Source organism: Planococcus citri, chromosome 5 (genome assembly GCF_950023065.1).
Source record: "Planococcus citri chromosome 5, ihPlaCitr1.1, whole genome shotgun sequence".
Lineage (NCBI taxonomy): Eukaryota > Metazoa > Arthropoda > Insecta > Hemiptera > Pseudococcidae > Planococcus > Planococcus citri.
In genome coordinates, this window is record NC_088681.1 from 29,036,322 (window position 1) to 29,059,878 (window position 23,557).

General features: G+C 35.2%; 1 protein-coding gene across 1 annotated transcript in view; it reads right to left on the minus strand.

The window, feature by feature from the left end:
- LOC135847264 (arrestin domain-containing protein 3-like) overlaps window positions 1-23,557 on the minus strand; it is a 95,665-nt gene that overhangs the window by 62,776 nt on the left and 9,332 nt on the right. Inside the window, exons 2-3 of the mRNA XM_065366721.1 lie at window positions 20,506-20,795; window positions 638-760 (exon numbers count right to left, since the gene is read on the minus strand). Coding sequence (XP_065222793.1) covers window positions 638-760; window positions 20,506-20,617 — 235 coding nt within the window. The 5' untranslated portion in view covers window positions 20,618-20,795. The remainder of the gene's footprint in view (window positions 1-637; window positions 761-20,505; window positions 20,796-23,557) is intronic.

Below are 23,557 nucleotides of genomic sequence, written 5' to 3' on the forward strand. Positions count from 1 at the left end.
AACTTTGACACACCCTAGCAGCCTTCAGAACCGGACTAGAGAACTGCGATTTGAGCCACTGGCCATCTCTTCAAAAGGCCTTTCCACGGAGAAAAATTAAAAAAAATCGCTGCCCCCCGCCCTTGCCACTTCTTGGCCGAATAGACGTGGAATGACCCGACTTTTAGATATCTGCAAGTTTGACTTTTGAGAAAAAAAAACTAATGAAGTGCAATAAATGAAAATGTTTAAAAACGACTTTTTGATATTTTGCCAGACTTCTCTTTTTATTTCTTTTCAAGTTTTTAAAACTCAGTCAAAATATTGTGTTGTGAAATCAATGAGCTTTTCAATGAACTATCTTTTGGTTTCGATACCCATGTTTTATAGTTTGTAAATTAATTAATTTCAATAATGAACGCGTCGCATCAACCACATTATGTACTAGCTAATTATCTTAATTGATGTAGGTAGGTATTATACGATGCAAGTGGGCGAGGGGCATTCGTTCAATTGATTCGTACATATGTATCGGTATAATAAGTAGGGGTAGTAGGTATATGAATTTCATAATAGACCCACATTTGGTCGACACGAGCATGTAGGTACCTATAGATATGCAATGTTACACTAGAAGCCAATTAAAAAGAAAACATACCTTTGCCATATATAATATCTCGCTCATCGATGAAATATTGATCATCTTCAATGTTTCTTTGATCTCCACTAATTATAGCTTTCCATTCAGCATGTGCTTTGCCTCTCATTGCAATTCGTATACCTGCAAAGAGTCGTACATTTCAATATGACGAGGTGAAAATTATTACCAAAGGCATTTTTTTAAAACATAAAAGCAAACCGAAGGTTAGATATTTCAATATAGGTAATCATTTTCGAAAAGTAGTTTCTCTCGCCATTTTAGGCAATTTATTCCACAATTCTCGTAATAGGTATTGTATTACAAGAGCACGTGATCATGGAAAATATGTTCTCACATTTTCAACGTCCAAAAACGTATTATTTTTTATAAACAATCACCCCTTAACTTTTCTCGTCTCTAGACAGAAAAAAACAACACCTAAAAAAAAGGCCCATCGTCGTTTAAGTTTTAATAAAAGATCGTAACTACGTGTTACACGAAATCGGTGGAAAAAGTTTAAGGCAAATATTTACGTTGTAATATTAAAAGCTCGGTTATAATATTCGGCACAACGCGACGGTGGCTGCGAAAATGAAAAAAGAATTAAAAATATTGCAACAGTTTCCGCGTATACGCGTCCGATACCCGAAGAATTTCAAAATTTCTGCTCCATGAGTTATGTTGTTAAAGATAAGATGACAAACAGTTGAGAAGCGAACTTGTTACAGGAAATATTTCACGCTTGAAAATTATTCCTCGTCGAGAAAAACTTTTAGACGCACCGTTGCGTTAGAGAGACGAGTTTAGGGTGAGAATTTATCAAAGGGTGGAATATTTTTCGAAAATTTCTACTCGCAAACGCGTCCAGATTAAATTATTATATGGAACGTGATTAAATTTTACCCCTTTTGTCGTACAAAGGTTAATTCCTTTTTTGGTACTACGGGTTCGTCGTCGTGGCGAACAGGCGGTCACACTTCACGCCGGGATTACCTAGATTTTTTGGGTAATTTTAATCATCCCCATCGTATAGCACCCAAGCGTTCTAATGAACACCATTTTATTACCTTTTTTTTGCCTCTTTAGAATCCTGCAGCCAGGTAAATTCGCAACAGTGGAAAAATAAACCAACCAAGCCATAAGGTTGTAGATTTTCAACAACGACGACGACGACGACGTAGATATTCATAAAATTATACTTAGCATAACCGTCGAGAGCTCGATAGCACCTCGAGGGAAAAATAAATTCCTGGCTATACACCTATTAAATGTACATCATTTCGAATGAAAACTCCGATGAATTTTCTCCTCGTTGTTTTTTCAATCGCATAAAACAACATTCTACACATACTACAACAGAGATAAAATTCTTTTAAAAATTTCACCTAAAATGCCCCAACATTATCCCAATGGAATTGCAAGGTAGCTAGTTATCATTTCATATGACATATAGAACAAAAAAACAGAAAATAAAATGGAAAATTTGCGCGCAGTTTTTTTTCATTTTTCGAATAGTGATAATAATTCAACATCAACGTTATCAATTTCAAACCAGACATTTCGTTTACTTTCCAACATGATAATTTTTAAATGAAAAAGGAATTTTTTCCTCGTTTTCTTTTTCTTTTCTTCTTATTTTCTCTCATTTTTTGCCCTAAAATAAAAAGAATTACCAGAATGTGAAAGTTCGTATATAACATGGAGAGGACATATAGCCTAGACGAAATCTTCGCATAACTTCTTTTGTAGTAAAACGCGCGATAAGGTCTACATAAAAGGTCATCCAAAAGACTTGGTTTTCGTTGAATATTAAAGTAAAGTATGCTAGGCTATGTGTAGCGGCGAACGAACGGAATAAGGCAAGTTTCACAAAGTCTTATATACTACGTAACGTACTATTTGCTATACGATATTGAATGTGGGTAAAATTTTTCTAATATAATGGCTTTTGCGGTATGTGATAAACCCTGAGGGAGAAATTTATGCGAAATTTGCTTTTAAGCGGTACGAAAGAGTTACTGTACTCGGATATGTCATCGTGCTTTACATATATCGTACGTATATACTCGTAACTCCGATTAAATTTTTTTTTATTACGTTTTTATTACGAGGGTTTTTATCGAGTTGTGTGCTGCGAGAAATCTGACGAGATTCTATTCGAAATCACGACGACGAGACGATGTCGAAGAAGATATTGTAGAAATATTTTTACTGGCGCGGAAAAAACGAAACATGTTTAAAAGGCGAAAATCTAGGAACAATGTAAAATACAGTATGCGGCGTAATTCTCAAGAAATATGCTCAACTGATGTGTAAGTAATTCGAGGAATATAAATATGTCTACATTTTGTGCGAGTGAAATATCGCAAAAAATTGAAAAATTTGTTGAATCTGAGCAAAATTGCGATTCTGTATTGAGTATGTATGTTGTTTTCTCATTCTATAAAGTCGAAAGAGTTGTGGAGGGAAAAATAAAGAGGTTGTATCTGAAATTTGAATGTAAATTGCACGTGAAATCCCAAAAAATTGAGCTTATACTCAAATCGATTATGAGTGCATTTTTTCTGGGTTTATTCGTAGAAAGGAAATTTTTTGAACATTCACTATCGTAATTCAAAAGCTCTGAAATCATTCGATTAAAAAAAAGGTCCGATCTAAAATCAGGATTTTAACTCAAACTTGACATTGATGAATAATAGGACTACTACAAGCTTCAAATTCTAAAAATTCTGTAATTTTATCCAAAGGCGATGGAATGGAAAAGTGATGGGGTTGAATCAAAAATCCCAGAAAATATGATTTTCGCAGATTTAGGGGGAAAAAAGGCACAAAAATATCAAGATTCGCACAATACTGTGTTTATTCTTTTGTTGCAGATATTCAAATTGTAAGTTAAAGTTTTTGATGTTTCATTTCATCAGTTTTCTATTTACCTACTTCTCTATTTGTGTGTAGAACTTTTTTTTTGTCCAATACAAATCAATTTAAAGATCAGAACAATCTAAACAAGGCAAACCAGTTTGTTAAAACGAATCCTGATTCTTAAAAAAAATTTCAATGGTCTTACTTTTATAAAAATTTTAATTTTTTATATTTTTAAAAAATATCTTTACATAAGACCTTGATTACATATTTTCTGAAATCGACGATTTTTCTAAAATTTATTCCTTGCAATCTTTTTCAAAATAAAAATTTGATTTTTTGTTCCTTATTTTAAAATTTTTTTAAACATTCCTCATTAATAGATAATAGGTAGGTATTCCCAAAAACCATTTAAAAAATATAATTTCTGACGTTGAGGAAATACAATTTGGAACGAGATGGTGCCAATTTTTTGTCATCATTGCCAATTTCAAAAAAACCGAAATAATTTATAAGTTTTTGGTTGTTTTTTGAAATTGGAAATAATGACCAAAAAGTTGGCAATACCGCGTTCAAAAATATTTTCCCATCAGAAAATTATATCTTTCAATGTTTTGGTATAATCAATGCAAATTACTATTTGATAAAAAAATCTCAAAATGCAAAATTCACCCCAAAGTAACCATTTTTAAATTGTTAATTCGCTCGCTAGAACCCTAAAAGTAATCTTGAACTTTCATAACAGTAGGCTAGATCGACATAGAATCTCAAATACCATTTTTTGTAATTGGGCCATATTTCATAAAGCAAGTTGGGTAAGGAGCTATTGAGTGAAATAAACACGATTTTTGACAAATATCTTTCTTCCAGGGACATTTTCGAAACTAGGTCAAAATTCTCCGACATGTTTCTTTTCCGCGATCCACCCCGCAATGTATAATGTCAACAATTAACATAAAAAGGCTGTATAACGTATTTACGGCAAACTGGTTATGCAACTCTATTAACACGAATGATAAAATAAGACTATGGCGATGTAAAATAGGCGAATCAATTTTATTTTAGTCGTTTTTTTCCTCCTGCTTTTGTAGTATTGGAAGTAAATTTCGAATACCATTTTTCGAGGATGGAGGGAGAAAAAAATACAGTGCAATGAATTAGAAAATAAAAATAAAATCATTGCTGAAAAATATCAAGCGCTATAAAAAAAGTGTAGGTTCTGTAAAATCATGCATGTTCAAGCGATATTCATATTTTTTAAAAGTCTCTCGCTCTTTGGCAACACTTTCCAAAGAGAGTCACTTTTTTATCAAAAAATTTCAAAAAAAGGACTCCTACTATGACAAAAATAAAATAGGTGAGTTTTTAGATCAGACGTGTACCTAGTCGGACGTGTTTTGCTGCGTTAGCTGTTACATAAGTTGAGCTCGGTTTCGTCTATTTACGCATGTTTTGCTGTTTATCTTATCGTTTGCGCATTGATATTTGTAGATAACTGGTGCATCGTGTTATAAGTTCTCTACACTCCGGTCTCAGCTCGCCTGAGCCGGATTAAAACATTTTTATCTACAATGTCTCCACCTGATAACAAAACCACTGGTTCTGACTACAGACCAGGTACCACAACAAAATCTTTTGCATCTGCTGTCCAATCTGAGATGTTTCCCAAGAAAGATCAAGCAATCATCTTCCCTCATGTACCAGGTACTGATGCATCTTATTATGCTGAAAAATTATCAATTCAAATTGGTGTTGAGAACATCTTACACTGTGGGGTTATATCCGATAAACGTGTCCGAATGTATCTGAAATCCAAAAGTGTTGTTCAAGAATTCCTCAACAGTGGTGGCACTTTGGAAATTGACAGACAGAAACTACAAGCCAGACCTTATGTAACAAACAACAAGAAAATCATTATATCAAATATTCCACCACATGTTCCTCATTCAGTTGTTTTGGATACAATTACTGGTCTCGGAGTTATACCTACAACAAATATCAAATTTCTACATCTCACAATGAAGGAAAGCCTACGATCAATTCTTTCAGAACGTAGATCCATATTTGTAACTGAAGAATCCGCGGACAAGCTCCCTACTACAACTGTTATAAATTTCGAGGATGACCAATATCGGATATTTTTCAATGATTCTAAAATAAAATGCTTCATATGTCATGAGTTAGGTCACTCATCAAAGCAATGCACATACAACCATGATAACCAAGATATTATTCAAAACCTCAAACCAACAGCTACAGATGGAGTCATTGACCTTACCAAAAATTCTTCAGCTAGCCAACCTGATGACAAATTTATCCAAACTGGAGTACCAGAGCAACCAAATGCAACAATTTCCACTCCAGTTATACAAAATTACATCGATATGACAGAAATCTTTTCTCCAGAAACCTCTCCAAAGAAAAGACCACTTCCCACTGATTCAGACATCAGCAGCATCACTAGTGAGACATCCAACTTCCAACATAATAAGAATGATAACCAGCTTAAAGAAGAAAACCATCATAATGACCAAACTAAACCTAAAAGTCCAATACCTAAAAAATCCAAAAATGAGACGAATGACTCTTTGACACCTATATCAATCAAAGAGCTATTGAAACCTATAAAAAGTAATTTTGAGATCAACAAAGAAAAGTATCCTATAAACTTTGCAAACTTCAGCCTTCTGATGGACATGGTAAAAGGTAAAGAATCTCCCATTCCTGTGGTCAATGAATTTACCAACGACATCCAAGGTATCATCAATATTCTAGAAGAAAACTATCAGCTTTTAGACACTCGTACTATGAAAGTCAGATTTACAAAACTCAAGAAAAAACTTCAACCCAATGCATCTCCTGGACCTCAAGATGACTCTTCAGCAGATGATGATCTCTAATTTCTATAATTTACAAATCTTTACTTGTTTATTTATCTCTATATTTTTATGTCTTAGATAAATGTTCATGTCTGATTTATTGTTATGTAGATGTAGCTTGTAGGTGGAAATTAAGATCTGATGACCCTAAATTTTTTGAACTGGAACTGCAATGGCATATACTCAAAATATGAAAACTTTCAAATTCTTTTAAAACAAAATGACCCTGCTGTAATTCTTCTTCAAGAAACTAATTTGCGCCAAAATCAAAAATTTTTTATTAAAAATTATTCCACTTATAGAAAAGAATTAGATCAAATGGATCGCGCCCATGGTGGTGTACTTTTATCAGTCAAAAATTCCATAAATCACTCTCAAATTCAACTTCAAACTTCCTTACAAGCTCTTGCAGTTTCATTACACTTTGGTAAAAAATCATTATCTCTATGTTGTGTCTACCTACCACCAAGTTTATCTGTACAAAAGGAAGAAATTGACTCAATCATAGAACAGTTACCTTCTCCCTTTCTCATCACTGGTGATCTGAACTGCCATAGCCCCCTTTGGGGAAGCATCTACTCAAATAGTAAAGGTAAAATATTAGAACAAATCCTGGATAAAGATAACATAGCCCTTTTTAATATTGACCAGCCTACTCATTTCAGCCCATCTCATAATTCTTGGTCTACAATTGACATGATTCTAGGCTCCTCATCTCTGTGTGACTCTCTTCAAGTATTTTATAATGATGATTTGTCAGGCAGTGATCATGTACCACAACTCATTCAATATAGTGATTCTTCACTTCCAAACAACCACAATGAAAACCCATCTTCTAAATGGGATTTTAAGAAAGCAAACTGGTCAGCTTTCAAAGAGCTATGCCTAAATTTCCCTAATATTGACCTCAGTCAAGACATAAATATTATTATTGACAATTTTTGCAAATATATTCTACACTTTGCTGAACTTTCAATTCCAAAAATCCATCCATTCAAACGAAAAAGTGTCCCCTGGTGGACTGAAGAATGTGCCTTAGCCATTCGAAATCGTAGGAAAGCCTTGAAACTATTGAAAAATTATCCTTCTGAAACCAACCTCATTAACTACCGCAGACTAAGAGCTAAGGCTCAATACATTATAAAGCAAGCAAAGAAATCCTCCTGGAGGAATTTTATCTCAAATATTAATTATAAAACTCCAATTAGTAAACTATGGTCAGCTATTAAAAAACTTGGCTCCAAAAATTTCAACCCCTCTCCAAAATGTATTAAAGTAGACAATTGCTCTATCTATGATCCCAACACCATTACTAATGCTTTTGCCCAGATGTTTGCTAAAACCTCTAGTGATGAAGCTCTTGACCAGAACTTCCTCAATTTTAAACTAAACAATGAACCTACTCTTCATATTGATGATGCTACAAATGAACCTTATAATTCCCCCATTAGCATTGAAGAATTTAACACAGCTCTTTCATCAGCTAGAAACTCAGCCCCAGGTGCTGATTTAATTCACTTACAATTCATCAAAAATGCACCAGAAAATGTGACCCTCTTACTATTGGAAATTTTCAATCAAATGTGGACATCTCATTCTTTTCCAAATTGCTGGAAAACTGCAATAGTTCTACCTCTCTTGAAACCAGATAAAAACCCATTTGATATCAACAGCTATCGCCCAATCTCTCTAACTTCCAACCTCTGCAAACTATTTGAAAGAATTATAAACAGGCGCCTTTTATGGATCCTTGAATCAACCAAAAAACTATCCCCATCTCAATGTGGTTTCCGCTCCTCTAGATCAACTTTTCATCAGTTAGCCTTCATTAACTCTGAAATCAACAAGTCTAGAAAGAATAAAACTCATTTCCTATCAGTTTTCTATGACATTAGTCATGCCTTTGATACTATTTGGAAGTTTAAAATTATTAAAACTTTACACTCATGGAACATCCAAGGTAACTTACTGCACTTTATAGCCAACTTTTTAAAAGATAGACACTTCAGAGTTAAAATCTCAAGTGAAATCTCTGATGAATACTCTCTTGTCAATGGAGTTCCTCAGGGTGCTGTGTTAAGCCCAACTCTATTCATTGTAGGAATTAATGACCTCACTGAAGCAATTCCCTCTCCAATCAAAAAAGCTTTATTTGCTGATGACCTCAACATTTCTCTATCTTGTAATGACATAGAACTTGGCGAATCTCTACTACAACAAGCCACAGACCAGCTGCTATCATGGTCACAACAAAATGGTTTAAAATTTTCTCATTCCAAATCAGCTGCCCTACATATTTGCAAACGAAATAATTGTACTCATGAACTAAACATACACTTCAACAATACTCAAATTCCAACCCTCAACACTATCAAATACTTAGGTATTAACTTTGACAATAATCTCTCCTGGTCCTCTCATATAGAAGAAATCCGATCTAAATGCTTCAAAAAAATGAACCTACTTAAGAAACTTTCACACACCTCTTATGGCTCTGATCGTCATACCTTACTCAAACTATACCGCACACTCATCAGACCAGTTTTAGATTATGGATGCTCTATCTATACCTATGCTCCTGAAAATCGCCTCAGCAGGCTAAACACTATCCAAAATACAGCTGTACGGATTTCCACTGGAGCATTTAGAACTACCCCCACAGTAAGTCTTCTCAATGATGCTTCTGAATGTCCACTTGACATACGTAGACAGTACATTTCTACATCAACATACTTGAACATAAAATCAAACCCAGATTTCAACTTGAAGTTGGAATATATGATTCCCATGCATTCACTATCTGTAAAATTCCAATCTTTTCTACAACAAGTAGAAGAAAATAACATCAAAATACACCATTTGCTAGTAAACCCTACCCCACCTTGGCAATCTTTTAACCCTATCATTGACCTATCTTTGACAGAATTTAATAAAAATCTCACCAACCCCATCATACTTAAAAGACATTTTCTTCTTCTTCTTGACAAGTATAAAGAATACAGTCACATATATACGGATGGCTCAAAAACCAAACAATTCACTGGATGTGCTATCATTCATGACGATATCTCTATTCCCATTGCTCTCCCCTCCCTTTGCACCATTCTCACTGCTGAATTATATGCAATTAAATCTGCAATAACATATTCCCTTGATTTTTCATTAAATAAAGTTACAGTTTTTACTGACTCACTATCAGCTCTTTTATCAATAAAAAACTATAGGTCAAAATATTCACATCCTATATCACTTGAAATTGTTGAACTCCTGCAACTCTTCCAAAATAGCACACCCATACTATGCTGGATACCTTCACACTCCCAGATTCATGGTAATGAGTTGGCTGATAAAATAGCTAAGCAAGCACACCTGCACCTCCCCCTTGCCAACATTCCAATCCCTCTATCAGACCTAAAGCTCCATTCAAAAACTTTAATGCATGAAGTGTTTCAATTTTCATGGTCTCTAATCCCTAGCTCAAATAAACTAAAAAGAATAAAAAACACTACATCTTTGTGGAAAACTTCTGAACAACTTCAGCGTAGATCTGAAGTTCTTCTCACCAGACTCAGAACTGGTCACTCTCTTCTTACTCACCAATTCATATTCCTCAAACAGCCTCCTCCATCATGCCCAGAATGCAACATCCCTTTAAACATTGCTCATCTACTAATAGACTGTCCTTCCTACCAAAATGAACGCTCCAGACTTCTAAATTCCAACCAACTTCAAGTCCTCCTTTCTGATGACCCCACTCATATAGACAATGTCATTAAATTTCTTTACTCTACTAAATTAGATAAAAAAATTTAAAATTTAAAAACCCAGGTAGCCCATTTTTTGTACTGATTGTGACTTTATTTCTAGATATGTATATACCCTAATCATAAGTTTGTCTTAATATAGGGCCCCTAGCCTAAGTTGCTGTAAATGGCTCTTAATAAATAAATAAAATAAAAAATAAAATAGGTAAAATGCAAAAAAAGTATCACTCTTTGCCAGTAATTTCCCAAAAAAACTTGCTTTTTGCAAATAACTGACAAAAATTCTCGCTTTCTCCCAAATTGCTAAAAAATCTCGCTTTTTTGAAAAAAATTCTAAGAAGTTTCAATTTTTTTGAAAATTTCTAATTTTTTTCATAAATCAAATAACTTAAGTTTCACTTTTTTGCTAAAAATCACTAAAAATTGTGTTTTGTAGAAAATTACAAAAGTTTCAATTTTTTACATATCTAACAATTGCTTTAAAATCTCGTTTTTTTACCTACAATTTCCAAATTTTGGTGAGAGTCAAATTTCAGCTCAATTAGAGTGGAAAAATTGTAAAGATTTTTTTATAAGCAGGTGGAAAAGTCCTTGATCATTCGTTTTAAATTGGAATCTATGTTGAATGATTTTGACAGTGTTTTTACGGCGAACTAGTTATGCAATTTTATTAACACCAATGAATGTAAGTAAATAATTCACAGATTCTGGAACAACGCAACAAAAAAAGTCCAAGTTGCTGGGCGTCTTTAAATAAAATTTATTCATTCACTCATTCATTTTGTAAAAATATCAGAAAATTTAGCATTCTTCATCTTTTATTATTCAGCACTTTTTTTGCTGCAAAAATGTATACTTACCCAGACTAATTATTATTTTTAGTTTGAAAATCTGGTTTAAAAGAACAATTTCTTCTCTTTGAAAAATCAGATGATTTTCAAAAGATGGATGAAATTTAAGAATAAGTAATTAATGCAATTTGAAAATTTTCCTGAAAAACATACAAAAAAAAGTAAATTTAGTACTTAAATGAACATTTTGTGACAAAAAATAAAAAATAAAATGAATCGACATTTTACAAATTACTAAAAAAAAAACAATAGCCATCATTTCTGACAGAAATTAGGCTGAAAAGGCTTAAATAATAATTACATTTACCTATTGAAAAAATTATCAAAATTTTAATTCTTGCTCGGAACACCAAGAATTTTATCATGATGTTTAAAAATGGGTAAAGAACAAAGAATACGAGGTGGGCAAAATAAAAATCCGTTGAAAGCTCCAGAATGGTTGAAATGTGATTTACAATCGTTTAAAAGACTGAAATAGGCTGAAAATTAATTTTGAACGTACATGCCTATTTCATCTTTAAAAGCATTCCCTTAGTAAATCTTATAAATTTCAGTCCCATCGGTGGAGCTGATTTTCAAAAATTCTTTCGAAAATTGACAAATATATGGAAATTGGAAATGTTTATCTCCACCTAACTTTGATTCGTTCGATTTGAACGAAAAGTGAACAGTTACTACGAGCCACACTGTATAGCCTGTATTTTGAGGTTTCCTCGCAGTATCTCGTATACACGAATTGCAATACTTTTTTGTGTTTCGTAAACAAAGCTAAATGAAAAACAAGAATTCATTTTTACTACTCGACCCTTATTTTAACGACTCTACAAGCTTCTGGTGGATTGATTCGTCTCCTTCCTCGGCACCCGACCGTTTGATCAACAGGGCCATATAAACCATACACTCGATATTTCCAGATATAAAATTCCGAATTGAAATCACAACCTCTCTCTGGCAAACCTTTAACAATTCCGTTCACCTTTCTGACAGCGTGGCAAACATCTATGTCGACATACTCGTACGTACACGAATAGTTCACACGCGGTTAACAACGAATTGAAAATTCATAAAAGCTCCGAATAACGGTGATAATTGAAGATGGCGAGAATGTGGGACAGTAAGGCAGCTGAAGTGGCGCCAGCGAAATTCTATACAGAGAATTGAGAACGCGTCTTATTCGTTTCCTTCCTTATGTAACTATATATAAAAGTACTCGCGTGTGCATTTATTCTTCCAAAAACTATTACGCTGGCGTCAGCTTAAATTTATTTATGTAAAGTTTACTATCTTTTTACCCCCCACTCTTCGTGTAAATATACTCCATCTCATTGTATTTTACCACACACTTTTCTTCGTAATAATACATTTTTATACAAACTCGCGTAATTCATTTTAGGTACCTTCTTTTTTTTTCTTTCTCTCTCTCTCTCGCGGTTGATCGCGTGGTATGGTATTTGATAGTAACTGGGTTTTTGCGACCTTTTTATATCCTCTATGCTGTATATTCCTCCTTAGAGAACATCGCGGGGTAGATATACTTTTTTTTTCTGCTCAACAATCTACCCGTAATCATCAATTAAATATGTTAACGAAGAAGATAAATTTTTTATCAGTGTTTTCATTATATTAAAAAATCGTTTATAACTTCGCATCGCGGAGGCGTGTGAAAAAAAAAGTTTTAAAAATTTCACCTTCCTTCGTGCTTAGTTATAGTTAGTTGCTCCGGCAACATCGTTATTTTTTGTCTCTCCGTGCGCTTTGAAGAGGTGACAGTTTCAAATTAATTAAATTCTTATTGTTCTTCTCGCATTTTGCAAACAGCGTTCAGCACCTTTAGAGATGGCGAAATCATGAAAATATATTTTCCAACGCGCGTCCAAAATCGTAAATTCTAATTAGACCGTTTCGTGTATTATTATAATGCGTATAAATTCGTGTAATTTTTTTTTCGTCTCGAGGCGTAAAAAATTTGTTGAGCGGATTTTCATTTAAATGGCAAAAAATCAGGGGTATAAATATTATTCGTATTATTTTCGCGGGCTCGAATATAAACTCGGGAGTAAAAGGATTCTTGAATGAGAATTAAGGTGTAATCTGATTCATTCGAGATGTAATTTGAACCTTTTAAATTGTACCAACTTTGTTGCTCGTTGTGTTTTCCTAACTGTGAAAACAACGGAAAATAATCAATTTTTGTAGATAGTATTATACGATATACATTTAGAAAAATTCAAATCCTGCAATCAGCAGACCCATCTCACTCCTGTGCCATTGCTATAAACTATTTGAGCAACTACTTCTCAATAGAGTAGGTATAGGACACAATACCAACCTAGTACAATACAACACATTAAAGATGGGGTTGAGAAGAAGAAAATCACAGGTGCAGTGTTTGTTGATCTAACTGTCGCATATGATACTGTGAAGCACCATCAACTGTGCAAGAAAGTATACGAAGTCACCCAGGATCACAATTTCACCACATCATTAAATCTATGCTCAGTAATAGGATGTTCTATGTCACCCACCTGGGAATGTTCAGTAGATGGAGAGGGCAAAAAAAATGGGCTATCACAGAGGAGTGTTCTCACCCCAATCCTGTTCAACATATATACGAATGACCAGCCAATCGGAGACCAGACCAGACACTTCCTGTATGCAGATGACCTGGCAGCAACTGCTCAGGGGGATGCATACATAGAGGTACAAGGAATGTTGCAGGAAACCCTGAATAAACTAGAGACATACTATGTGGATAATGCCCTCAGACCAAATCCATCTAAAACTCAAGTGTGTAGTTTCCACCTGAAGAATGCAAAGGCAAAGTGCAGGTGGAGAATTTTGAAAATCCCAAGTACCTAGGAATCACACTAGATCTGACCCTCACATGTTGCGAGGGTGAATCAAAAAGTAAGTTACACATGGGTGTAGATTTTAAAATGGTAGACATTTTTTCACCAAAATTGGGGGAAATCTAGTTCAAACATTTGACCAGAGCTGACAAAATTTATTTTGCATTTAGATGCGTCCCTATTGACAAAATTATGCATAAAAACAGGCATGTAGATGTGTATGTGTGAATTTGGACTTTTTCCAAAAAAAAACATGCGGTTCAGCCTGCGAATAGCATGAGTAAAAGTAATGTTAAAGCATGTAAAATGGAAGAAAGATTGAAAAAAAATGTTGCCCTGGGCGGGGATCACTCCCGGGTCTCGCGATTCCTATTTTTCCGCATTACCTAACCCACTCGGCCACTTCGCTGCTTGCGAAGAGTGGAGTAATTTCCGCATAAATGTTTGTGCGTTGTGAACTTATTACATTTTTAAATCTTTCTCCCATGTCCAAAAAGTGCAAACATTTATGGGGAAATAACTCCACTCTTTGCAAAGCAGCAGAGTGGTCGAGTGGGTTAGGTAATGCGGAAAAACAGAAACTGAGAGTCCAGGGTTCAATCCCCACTCAGGGCCAAAATTTTTCTAAATTTTTCTTCTATTTTACATGCTTCAACATTACTTTTACACATGCTATTTGCAGGCTGAATCGCATGCTTTTTTTTAAAAAAGTCCAAATTTAAGCATTGCTTGCGCTACGCATAAAAGCATGTGTTTTAGCATGCTATTGCATAATTTTTGTCAATAGGGGTTGTTCATTTTTTACAGCGTTATTAGTATAGTGCTGATACAAAAATTTCCTCCAAAAGTGGTATTTGGACAAAAAAATTTTTTTGGTTGCCATAATTATGACTAAAATCCATCAAGCATTACTCAAAACATATTATACTAATGTTATTTGAAGTTAGGAAGCAATTTGGCGCTATAAACTGTTCATGTGATAGTCGCAAAATTTCAGGTGCTGAGTACCATGGAAGGCCGACATTCAGCAGATTATCACTGAACAATCTACTTTTTTTGGATATTGCTTGAATCACAATTTATAAATTTTTCTTTTGTCACTTTAAAAAATAAATTTTTTCTCAAATATCATTTTTAGAGCAAATTTAAGGTGGAAGCAAGAAACAACTTACTGCAGAAACTGCCCTATTGACAAAATTATGCATAAAAACAGGCGTGTAGATGCGTAATGCGTGAAAGTCCAAAAAAACGCATGCAATTCAGCTAATTCAGCCTGCGAATAGCATGCGTAAAAGTAAGCGAATAGCATGCGTAAAAGTAATGTTACAGCATGTAAAATAACAGGAAAATTGAAAAAAATTGAAAATATTTCTGCCCTGGGCGGGAATCGAACCTGGGACCTATGGTTTCCGACTTTCTGTGTTACCTAACCCACTCGGCCACTTCGCCGCTTGCGAAGTGAAGAGTTATTTCCACATAAATGCTTCTGCGTTGTGAACTTAAAAATTTTAAAATTTTTCTCAAGTCCAAAAAGTGCAAACGTTTATGGGGAAATAACTCCACTCTTCGCAAGCAGCGAAGTGGCTGAGTGGGTTAGGCAACGCGGATAAATCAATGCCGCGGGTCCCAGGTTCGATTCCTGCCCAGGGCAAAAATTTTTTTACAATTTTTATTTCACTTGACATGCTATAACATTGCTTTTATGCATGATAATCGCAGGCAGAATCGCATGCTTTTTTTGAAAAAAGTCCAAATTCACGCATGCTTGTGCTATGCATAAAAGCATGCGTTTTAGCATGCTATCGCATAATTTTTGTCAATAGGGTGGTATCAACAACATGGGGAGCAAAGCCAAAGACACTAAGGACAACAGCCATGGCACTGTGCTACTCTACAGCAGAGTATGGATGCGCCACTTAGGGCAGATCAGCACATCACTAAGAAGATCGATGTAGCTTTCAACAACACCATGAGAATTGTGTATGGTTGCCTCAGACCAAACAGTGTTAAATACTTACCAAGAATATGCGGCATTGCACCTCCTGGGAGAAGATGGTGTGTGGCGGCAGATGTAGAGAGGACAAAAAAGGAACAAACCCCCCCCCATTATGTTATCTTCAACCAAAAAGAGGTGACCCCAAGGCTGAAGTCCAGGAGGAGTTTTATGAAGTAGACGCATGTGATGAAAGTAGATCCAGTGGAGGGGAGAGAGAAAAGATGGTCGGATCTGGAGAAGGCCACATGTAATGAGAACTCGGCAAGTGCTGAGTGGCTCACACTGAACCAGATCCGAGCTGGATGCGTCCAGACAGCAGTAAACCTTACTAGATGGGGCATCCAGGATGATGTGAAGTGTCCAGATTGCAGACAAAGACAGCATGACGACCACTTCCTTGTATATGTGGCACAGCTGCATTGCATACACTGGAGAGGAGCTGTGTGGAGAAATGAACAACCGCACAGAAGACCTGGTGCAGAGCTGGAAGGGGAGAGTTTAAGGTGATCCGAATGTCCCAGACATGAAAAGAAGAAGATTAGACGTTGAGTAAACTTAATTCTGGTGAAGTACCTATGTAGAATGAACTTGTAATTTTTAAAAAATTTGGAATGAAAATTTCAAAACCTACAAATTTTGTTTAAATGTGTAGGTATAGGTAGTTCACACTATACCGACTCATTTAATAAAAAGCTCTGCGAATTGCAATCGAAACATCCATATTAATGATAATATTTCACCATTCTCATCGTTCTACATAAGTACATCTTTTTAAACGTAGCTCGAGCCAACAATATAATCAAAAATGGCACAATTCACCTCCAGCGCAAGCCTGCTATTCGCTATGATCATCTCTGCATCTAACACACCAATTATGTACCAGAACGATTCTCGCATCGGAACATATTTGAAAAAATATAGCAAAGAAAGAAAACAAAACCTCGATAAATTTTAATAAGGTTTCGGCGCACAGTAAAAACCATTCAACTTCACACCGTCAATCATTACTGGTATAAGGCTATATAACATCAAAAACACGCCTCCTCAATTTCCCAATGAAGCTAAAAGTTTGGGTAAAACGAGAAGAATTTTTATAATTTCATATTACAGCAACAAGTTCCACCCTTTTTAGATTTGTTTTATTGTCTTTTGAATTTATTTCGCGTATTTATCACTATCTGCTCTCATCTGAGAGTTTGCGTTTCATCGAGCATAGCTTTCGACGCGATTCCTTGTTTATTTTTCTTTTATGAAATTATTCTTGTAGTTTTTGTAGTTTTTTTCTTTCTTTTTCTTTTCAATTTAATAATCAAGTTGAGTGTTTTAAATCTTTTCTTTCGCTTTTTGAGAAAATAACACCGGGGTTTATGGTTAAGAAATATTACAGATAAGCGCGCTTTAAAATGTACGGTACTACTGGGTGCGAGATAAAGGCAAGTAAGTTCTAGAAAGTAAATGGAAAAGTACAGCTAGGTTTCTCCATAACTTGTTTCCGGATGGAAAACAAAATCTTGTGGAAGTAATTTAATGAAAAATTTAATTTTTGATCTTGATTGTTGGAAAGGCTGGATGTAAAGTATTATCTTTTCATTTCTTCGTAGGTACTGAAATAATATTGTAAGTTGAGAAAATAATATGGAATTTCATCAAAAAATTGCTTTGTAAACTGGGTTGTGAGACAATTATGCAAAAAAATTGTCGAGTGAAGAAATTCTTAATTTTACGACATTTTAACAGAATACGTTTTTCTTGTAACTGATCTCAATCGGCAGAACCTGCAAAATTGATGAATTTGGTCCAAACTTTGGTTTATCATGTAGTTCGTGTCTTTGATGATAATGTAGATATTATTTCGAAGAAAAAAATTTTGCACCAAAATCGACCATTTTAGGAGAGAAAACCCACGTTTCCAAATGGTTTTATGGCCATGGATCAGCGGCCATTACTTGAGAAATTTTGAAAAAATTACCAGCGGTAAATAGGTACTCTTTTTTTGACTTTTCTCCAGATTTTGGACTCATTTCAACGTCGATTTGAAGTTTTTAGAGTAGATTTTAGGGTCGCTGTAGGGGGCAAAAAAAGTTTTCAAAAAAATCAGGGTTTTTTGCGTTCCACAAAAATACGTCGAGATGCAGCTCATACTAGAAAAATAATTGTGATAAAATTATCTTATCTCTGTCTTGCTTTATATGAATTAAATACAGTGTTAGTAAAATTGCATCACTAGTAGCCTATGCCATAAATACACTATTGAGCAGTCCAGCTAACGAGTTTTTCAATGCAGGAAATCCTGCATTAATTTTGGGAGGGTTTGGTTCAGGAATTCTCTAGATATTTTTGACGTTGAAAATTTCAATACCATGTTCGAGAGTCAAATTAAATTTCAAAAAAATCAATAGGTTAATTTAGAAAGAAATGGGTGAATTTTTATTTTACATGACTTTTGAGAAGAAACAACGTCTAAATTACGAATTTGCTAACAATAAGCGAGCAATGTGCAAATTTTCAAGAGCTCAGTAAAACCCCAAAACTGGTCTTGGATTTTGATGGTAATTGACTTAGGTCGGCGTAAAATATCAAATACTTAGCATATCTTTTCAAACTGGATTTTTTTTAAAAAAACAGGTTGGATAGGTACTTAGGTACTGGAGCAAAAACGACTCTTCTTTGAGGATCTTATGTCTCCCCTCCACATTCATCTCCGCAGCTAAATTTTTTTTGTGATTCTAAACTCAAAATAATTAGGGTTTCCACTGAATTTGTCTAAAAAAAATCAACTCCAGCAATTTTTTACACCTTTTGATCTAGTGTAGTCGAATAATAATCTGAGACTAACGCCCTGTAAAATTCCTTTATCAGTTCCCAAAATCCCAAATATCATTTTCAAAACACTCTACACGAGTTCGATTAAAGTACAGAAAAACGAATAAATACACCGGTAGGTAATCTACTTCTACACGTAGAATTCTATGTAGAAGCGAAAAAAAGATTACATTTATTCGTATTACCTTCACGCAGACACAGTTTAATTTCCGTACCTACTTTCTAGCACGTTAACTCAATCTCAAACCCATTTTCGTGGCAAGGAAACAAATCGAATCAGTCACCAAAGACATTATCAATTCCACGAAAGTCATCAACATACCCTACGAGTAAGCAGTATAAGCATTACGTACAACTGGCCTGCTGCACAAAATGCACGAACGATGTGCGAGAAGCAATTTACCTCAAAAAAACACCACCACCACTCAAAGATATAGTTAGGAAAAAATTTTAGTACACAGCACGTTTTCTCTCAAGTTGAAAGCGCATACATACAGACTTACGTAGGGTACAAATACACGCTGTACATTTACTATGATATAAACGTTTTAATGCGCGAATGCTGCGCTTAATAATTTGCTCTTGAACGATGAACTTTCATCCTTCGGGGAAAAATAAGGAAAGTACGTTGAAGAATATACTTTGCCGTTAGTATTTATTTAATACCGTATTCAACGTTCATTAAAATTTATGCACTCGTGTCGTTAAAAAGTACAGTTTTCCAGCCGCATATTGACAAATAACTGAAAATATCGAAATATTCAAAACCTCGCACTTGTTTCTAGCGGTGTATAATTTAACACGGATAAGGGATTTTCTTTCACACCAAGAATACATTTGCATAATATTCTCCACTGTCGAGTGTTTCCCTCGCTCGTATTTCAATACAAAACCGCAAACACGGTTTGTGCGGTGATTTTGTGCGGTGTTTTAAATTTGATCTTTGAATTGGAAATAACAGCTCGGTTTGCTGTCCTCTTGTTTTGCTTTTACTCTGAGAGAGAAAAAGTTGACGCGGTGGTGTTGTAGCAACAATACGAATTTGGTTTCAAATCAAAAGAGGTAACGAGAGGGTTTTCTTTGGGATTCGGTGGTTTGCATTTTTGTCGAAGAGCTTTTTGTTCTAGTGCTTTTCACTTTTTCGAGATTTTCTCGAATTTAGACTTTATACGCAGCGATCTGAACTTTTCGGATCGGATTTCAAACTTCTCTCTCATGTAAACTTGACTCGAGCTCATGAAACAAAAACTGATGTACCAAAAATGTGTCTCAAGTCCAGATAGGTGTTCTCTTATTTTGGATATGGAAAAATTACTCTTCTTCTTTTAAAAAAAAGGAAAGCCTCCAGCATTCTACCCATCTTATATCCACGCGTCACCACATTACACCAGAAAAATAAATTCCAAAAAAAAAAAAAAAAAAACAGCTGGAAAAATACGTTACACTTGATAAGTCACACACGTAGGCATAGACATTTCCTCTACACATTTTTTAATTTTTATAAGCCATGTTTTTTTTAAACCGGATAAACCTGTCAAAATTACGTTACTTCATCGCACGTACGATGGTAAAATTACATTAGAAAATTGGTTTACTAGTCAGCGCTTCGCTATTTATTACGAGTTTCCACTTCCCAACAGTGTTTCGTATACCATAATGTACATGTAGTATGGTAGGTCTGTTCTATCTATACTCCAAGTATATGTATAGTTTACCTACCTACACGTCGACGAAAGTTAACGAAGAAAGAAGGGGGTACAAGGGGGTGTAAAAACGAGAGAAAAATACCTCCTAACCGCGAGTAACCAGTCAATACTTTATGAATAATTCATTATATTATTTTAAACATAAAAGATACTTACATTTCAATTTAAAATTTTCTGTAGTTTCGAGAAAAACGTGCCCAGCTACAACTTCGCCGGCATAATACATTTCTCGATCCAGTCTTATGTCGAATTCACGAATGTAATCCATATTGTTATTGTGACGAATTTACTCGTATGTAATTCGCGTGTCACAAGTTCATCACGCGGTTCGAAATATTGTTGATGGTATTTCTGGTCGAATATTCCATGTGATTAATTTTTTTTCGTTCTTCGAGATACATATGATGAGCAGTGAATAGGTAGTACTTCGTTTTCGACGATGGTATCTGTGAAAAAAGACAGAGGAAAAGAAATTCTGTTACAACCAGAGTTTGATAGGTAAAATAGTTCGTAAGAATTACTCATTGTTGGGCTACAACGATAGTTCTTTCCAAGCTGGAATGTCGAATATTTCAGGGTCACAATAGATTTGTACATATGTTTTGGCAATGGAATATAAAAATGAGATTCTTCTCCTTTATTCGATGCAAAACGTTGACCCCCCCTCCCTTCACCCTTCCTCACAAATTGATCATTTTTGCTAACTTTAAAAAATTGAAAAAAATTGTAAGTTCTTGGCAACTTTCTTTGATTTTTTGAAATTGGCAAACATGATCAAAAAATTGGCACCACTGCCTTCCAAAACATTTCCCCGGTTTTGAGAATAATATTTTTCAGTATTTTTGCATAATTAATGCGAAATATTTGCCTAGAAATGATTTTCAAAACACGAATTTATATCCAAAAATAAGATATTTGCAAATTTTCAAATCCTGACGATGAAGTTGAAGAGACAAACCATGATGAGATCGAGTATGCGCCATTTTTTTGGGAAGAGCTAGATGGAGCCTTGAAAAGCTCCTGAAATGGAAAAGCCCCAGGCAGTGATAAGTTACCAACAGACTTATTCAAGGACACCACAATAACTGTTAAGAAGAGACTGCTAGCTTTCTACAATAGAATACTAACAGGTGCTACCATACCCAAAGACGTTTTCACAGTAATCGTAATACTTACTCATTTCCAAAAAAGGAGACCGAAATGACCTAGAAAACTACTGCAGAATAAGACTACTAAATGCTGCCCACAAAATATTTGCAAAGATGCTGGCGAGAAGAATCGGGAGCCATGCGGAACCAATAATATTGGAATGCCAAAATGGATTTCAAAAGGGAAAATCATGCATAAGAAGATAGGAAGAGGAGTAAGACAGGGATGCCCATTGTCATGTAGCCTGTTCAACATCTACTTCAACGGCATGACTGAAGAATGGCTGAAAACCAAGCCAAAAGGGCTAGACATCAATGACGCCCATGTCAATACCCTGCTATTCACTGATGATTAGGTGGTCTTTGCTGTCAAAGAACATGACTTACAGAGAGCGATGTACAATCTTCAGAAAGTAGGAGATAAGTAGGGAATGAAAATCTTGGCGTCAAAAACAAAGGTAATGGGCCTTTGAGGGGAAAGAGCCAATACACAGCAAAATTGTTGTAAATGGACTACTTACTAGTAGAACAACTGAACAAGTCAGAATCTTCAAGTATCTCGGGTGCAAACTATCTTATGAAGGAGAGGTCTATCCACAATTAAGATCAACAAATTCCTGAGAGTAAACGGGATGATGAACTGAGACATTCCCTTGAGAAAAGTCAGAGCTGAAACTCAAATAAGAATCCACAATACGCTGGCAAGACCACCCACTTGACAATAGATTCGCCGATAAAAAAAAACCAGTGAAAAAGCCGGCTCAAATATGACAGTAAATTTGCCATTAAAAACCGCCAGGAAAAAATCTGCTGTTTAAAACAGCTGTTTAAATACCTAATGCATTAAATCGCTGTACAAAAACCTGAAATCTACAAAAAATTTCTAGCCCAAGCGGGGATCGAACCCAGGACTCCCACCTGACGATGGACGATCCAATACTCTAACCACGCAGCTATCATTGCAAGGTGAATATTTCTGTTTTCGAACGGTATACATGTACCGCACTTCATACTTTTATTCAATTTTTTAAAAAGAAGTTGTGAATACCTATTGTGCATGTGCACTATAATCGGTGAATAAAAAACAGCTGATTTGTGAGAACCGGCAGTTCGGCAAATAGAAAATTCTGCCATTCGCTGGTCAAAAACGGCTGTTTAAATGGCTGTTTTTATAAAAAGTAGCTTTTTCTAACCGGTGTTTTTTCTACGGCAAATTTACTGTCATTTTTGCGCGCCTAGTAAACGGCAAATTTACAAAAATCAACCGGCATTTCGGCTTAAACGGCAAATCTCTTGTCAAGTGGGCAATGCTGCTGTATGGAAGCAAAACATGGACAATGTGAAAGGATATAAAAAGCAGATGAGTAACTGTAGTGGAAATGAGATTCATGTGAGCCATGGCAGGATATACCTACTAGATGGAATAGGAAAAGGAATGAAGACATCCCGTCGACCATTATAATGGACAAATATTTCAATGTAAAAAAAAAAAAAAAACGCCGAAGATGAAGCCGACTTTTTGGATGCAGAATCCAGGAAACCTTCTGCTTTATGCACCAAACATGATGCTTACGGTGCTGGCGGAGAGAGAAACAGTTCACAGGTTCAGCGTTGCAGTTGCTACACAGTCAACGTCGTCACTCCTATACAACCAACCACGCAATCAACCCTAGTAAACAAATTGTAAAGTGACACATGCGCGGAACGTTTCCTGGATTCTGCATCCAAAAAGTCGGCATCATATACGCTGATTTGAAATATTTGTCGATTATATACGGTCGATGAGACATCCTGAACAAGTTGGGAGCAGAGCCAATCATTGGACAGGTGAAAGATTACAGAAAGAAATGGTGAAAACACGTTGATAGAATGCCTGACAAGCAGTCCCTTCTAAAAGTCCAAGGTCAAAGAGTACACTCCAACTAGCAGGAGGCGGAGGATCAGAGGAAGACTGAAGAAAAAACTTGATGACACATCAGCGAGCAATTCTTCTACAGTTTCCCAGATGGACTAAACAGCTCACCAGGTCAAAGTTCAATGATGATGATACATATTTACAA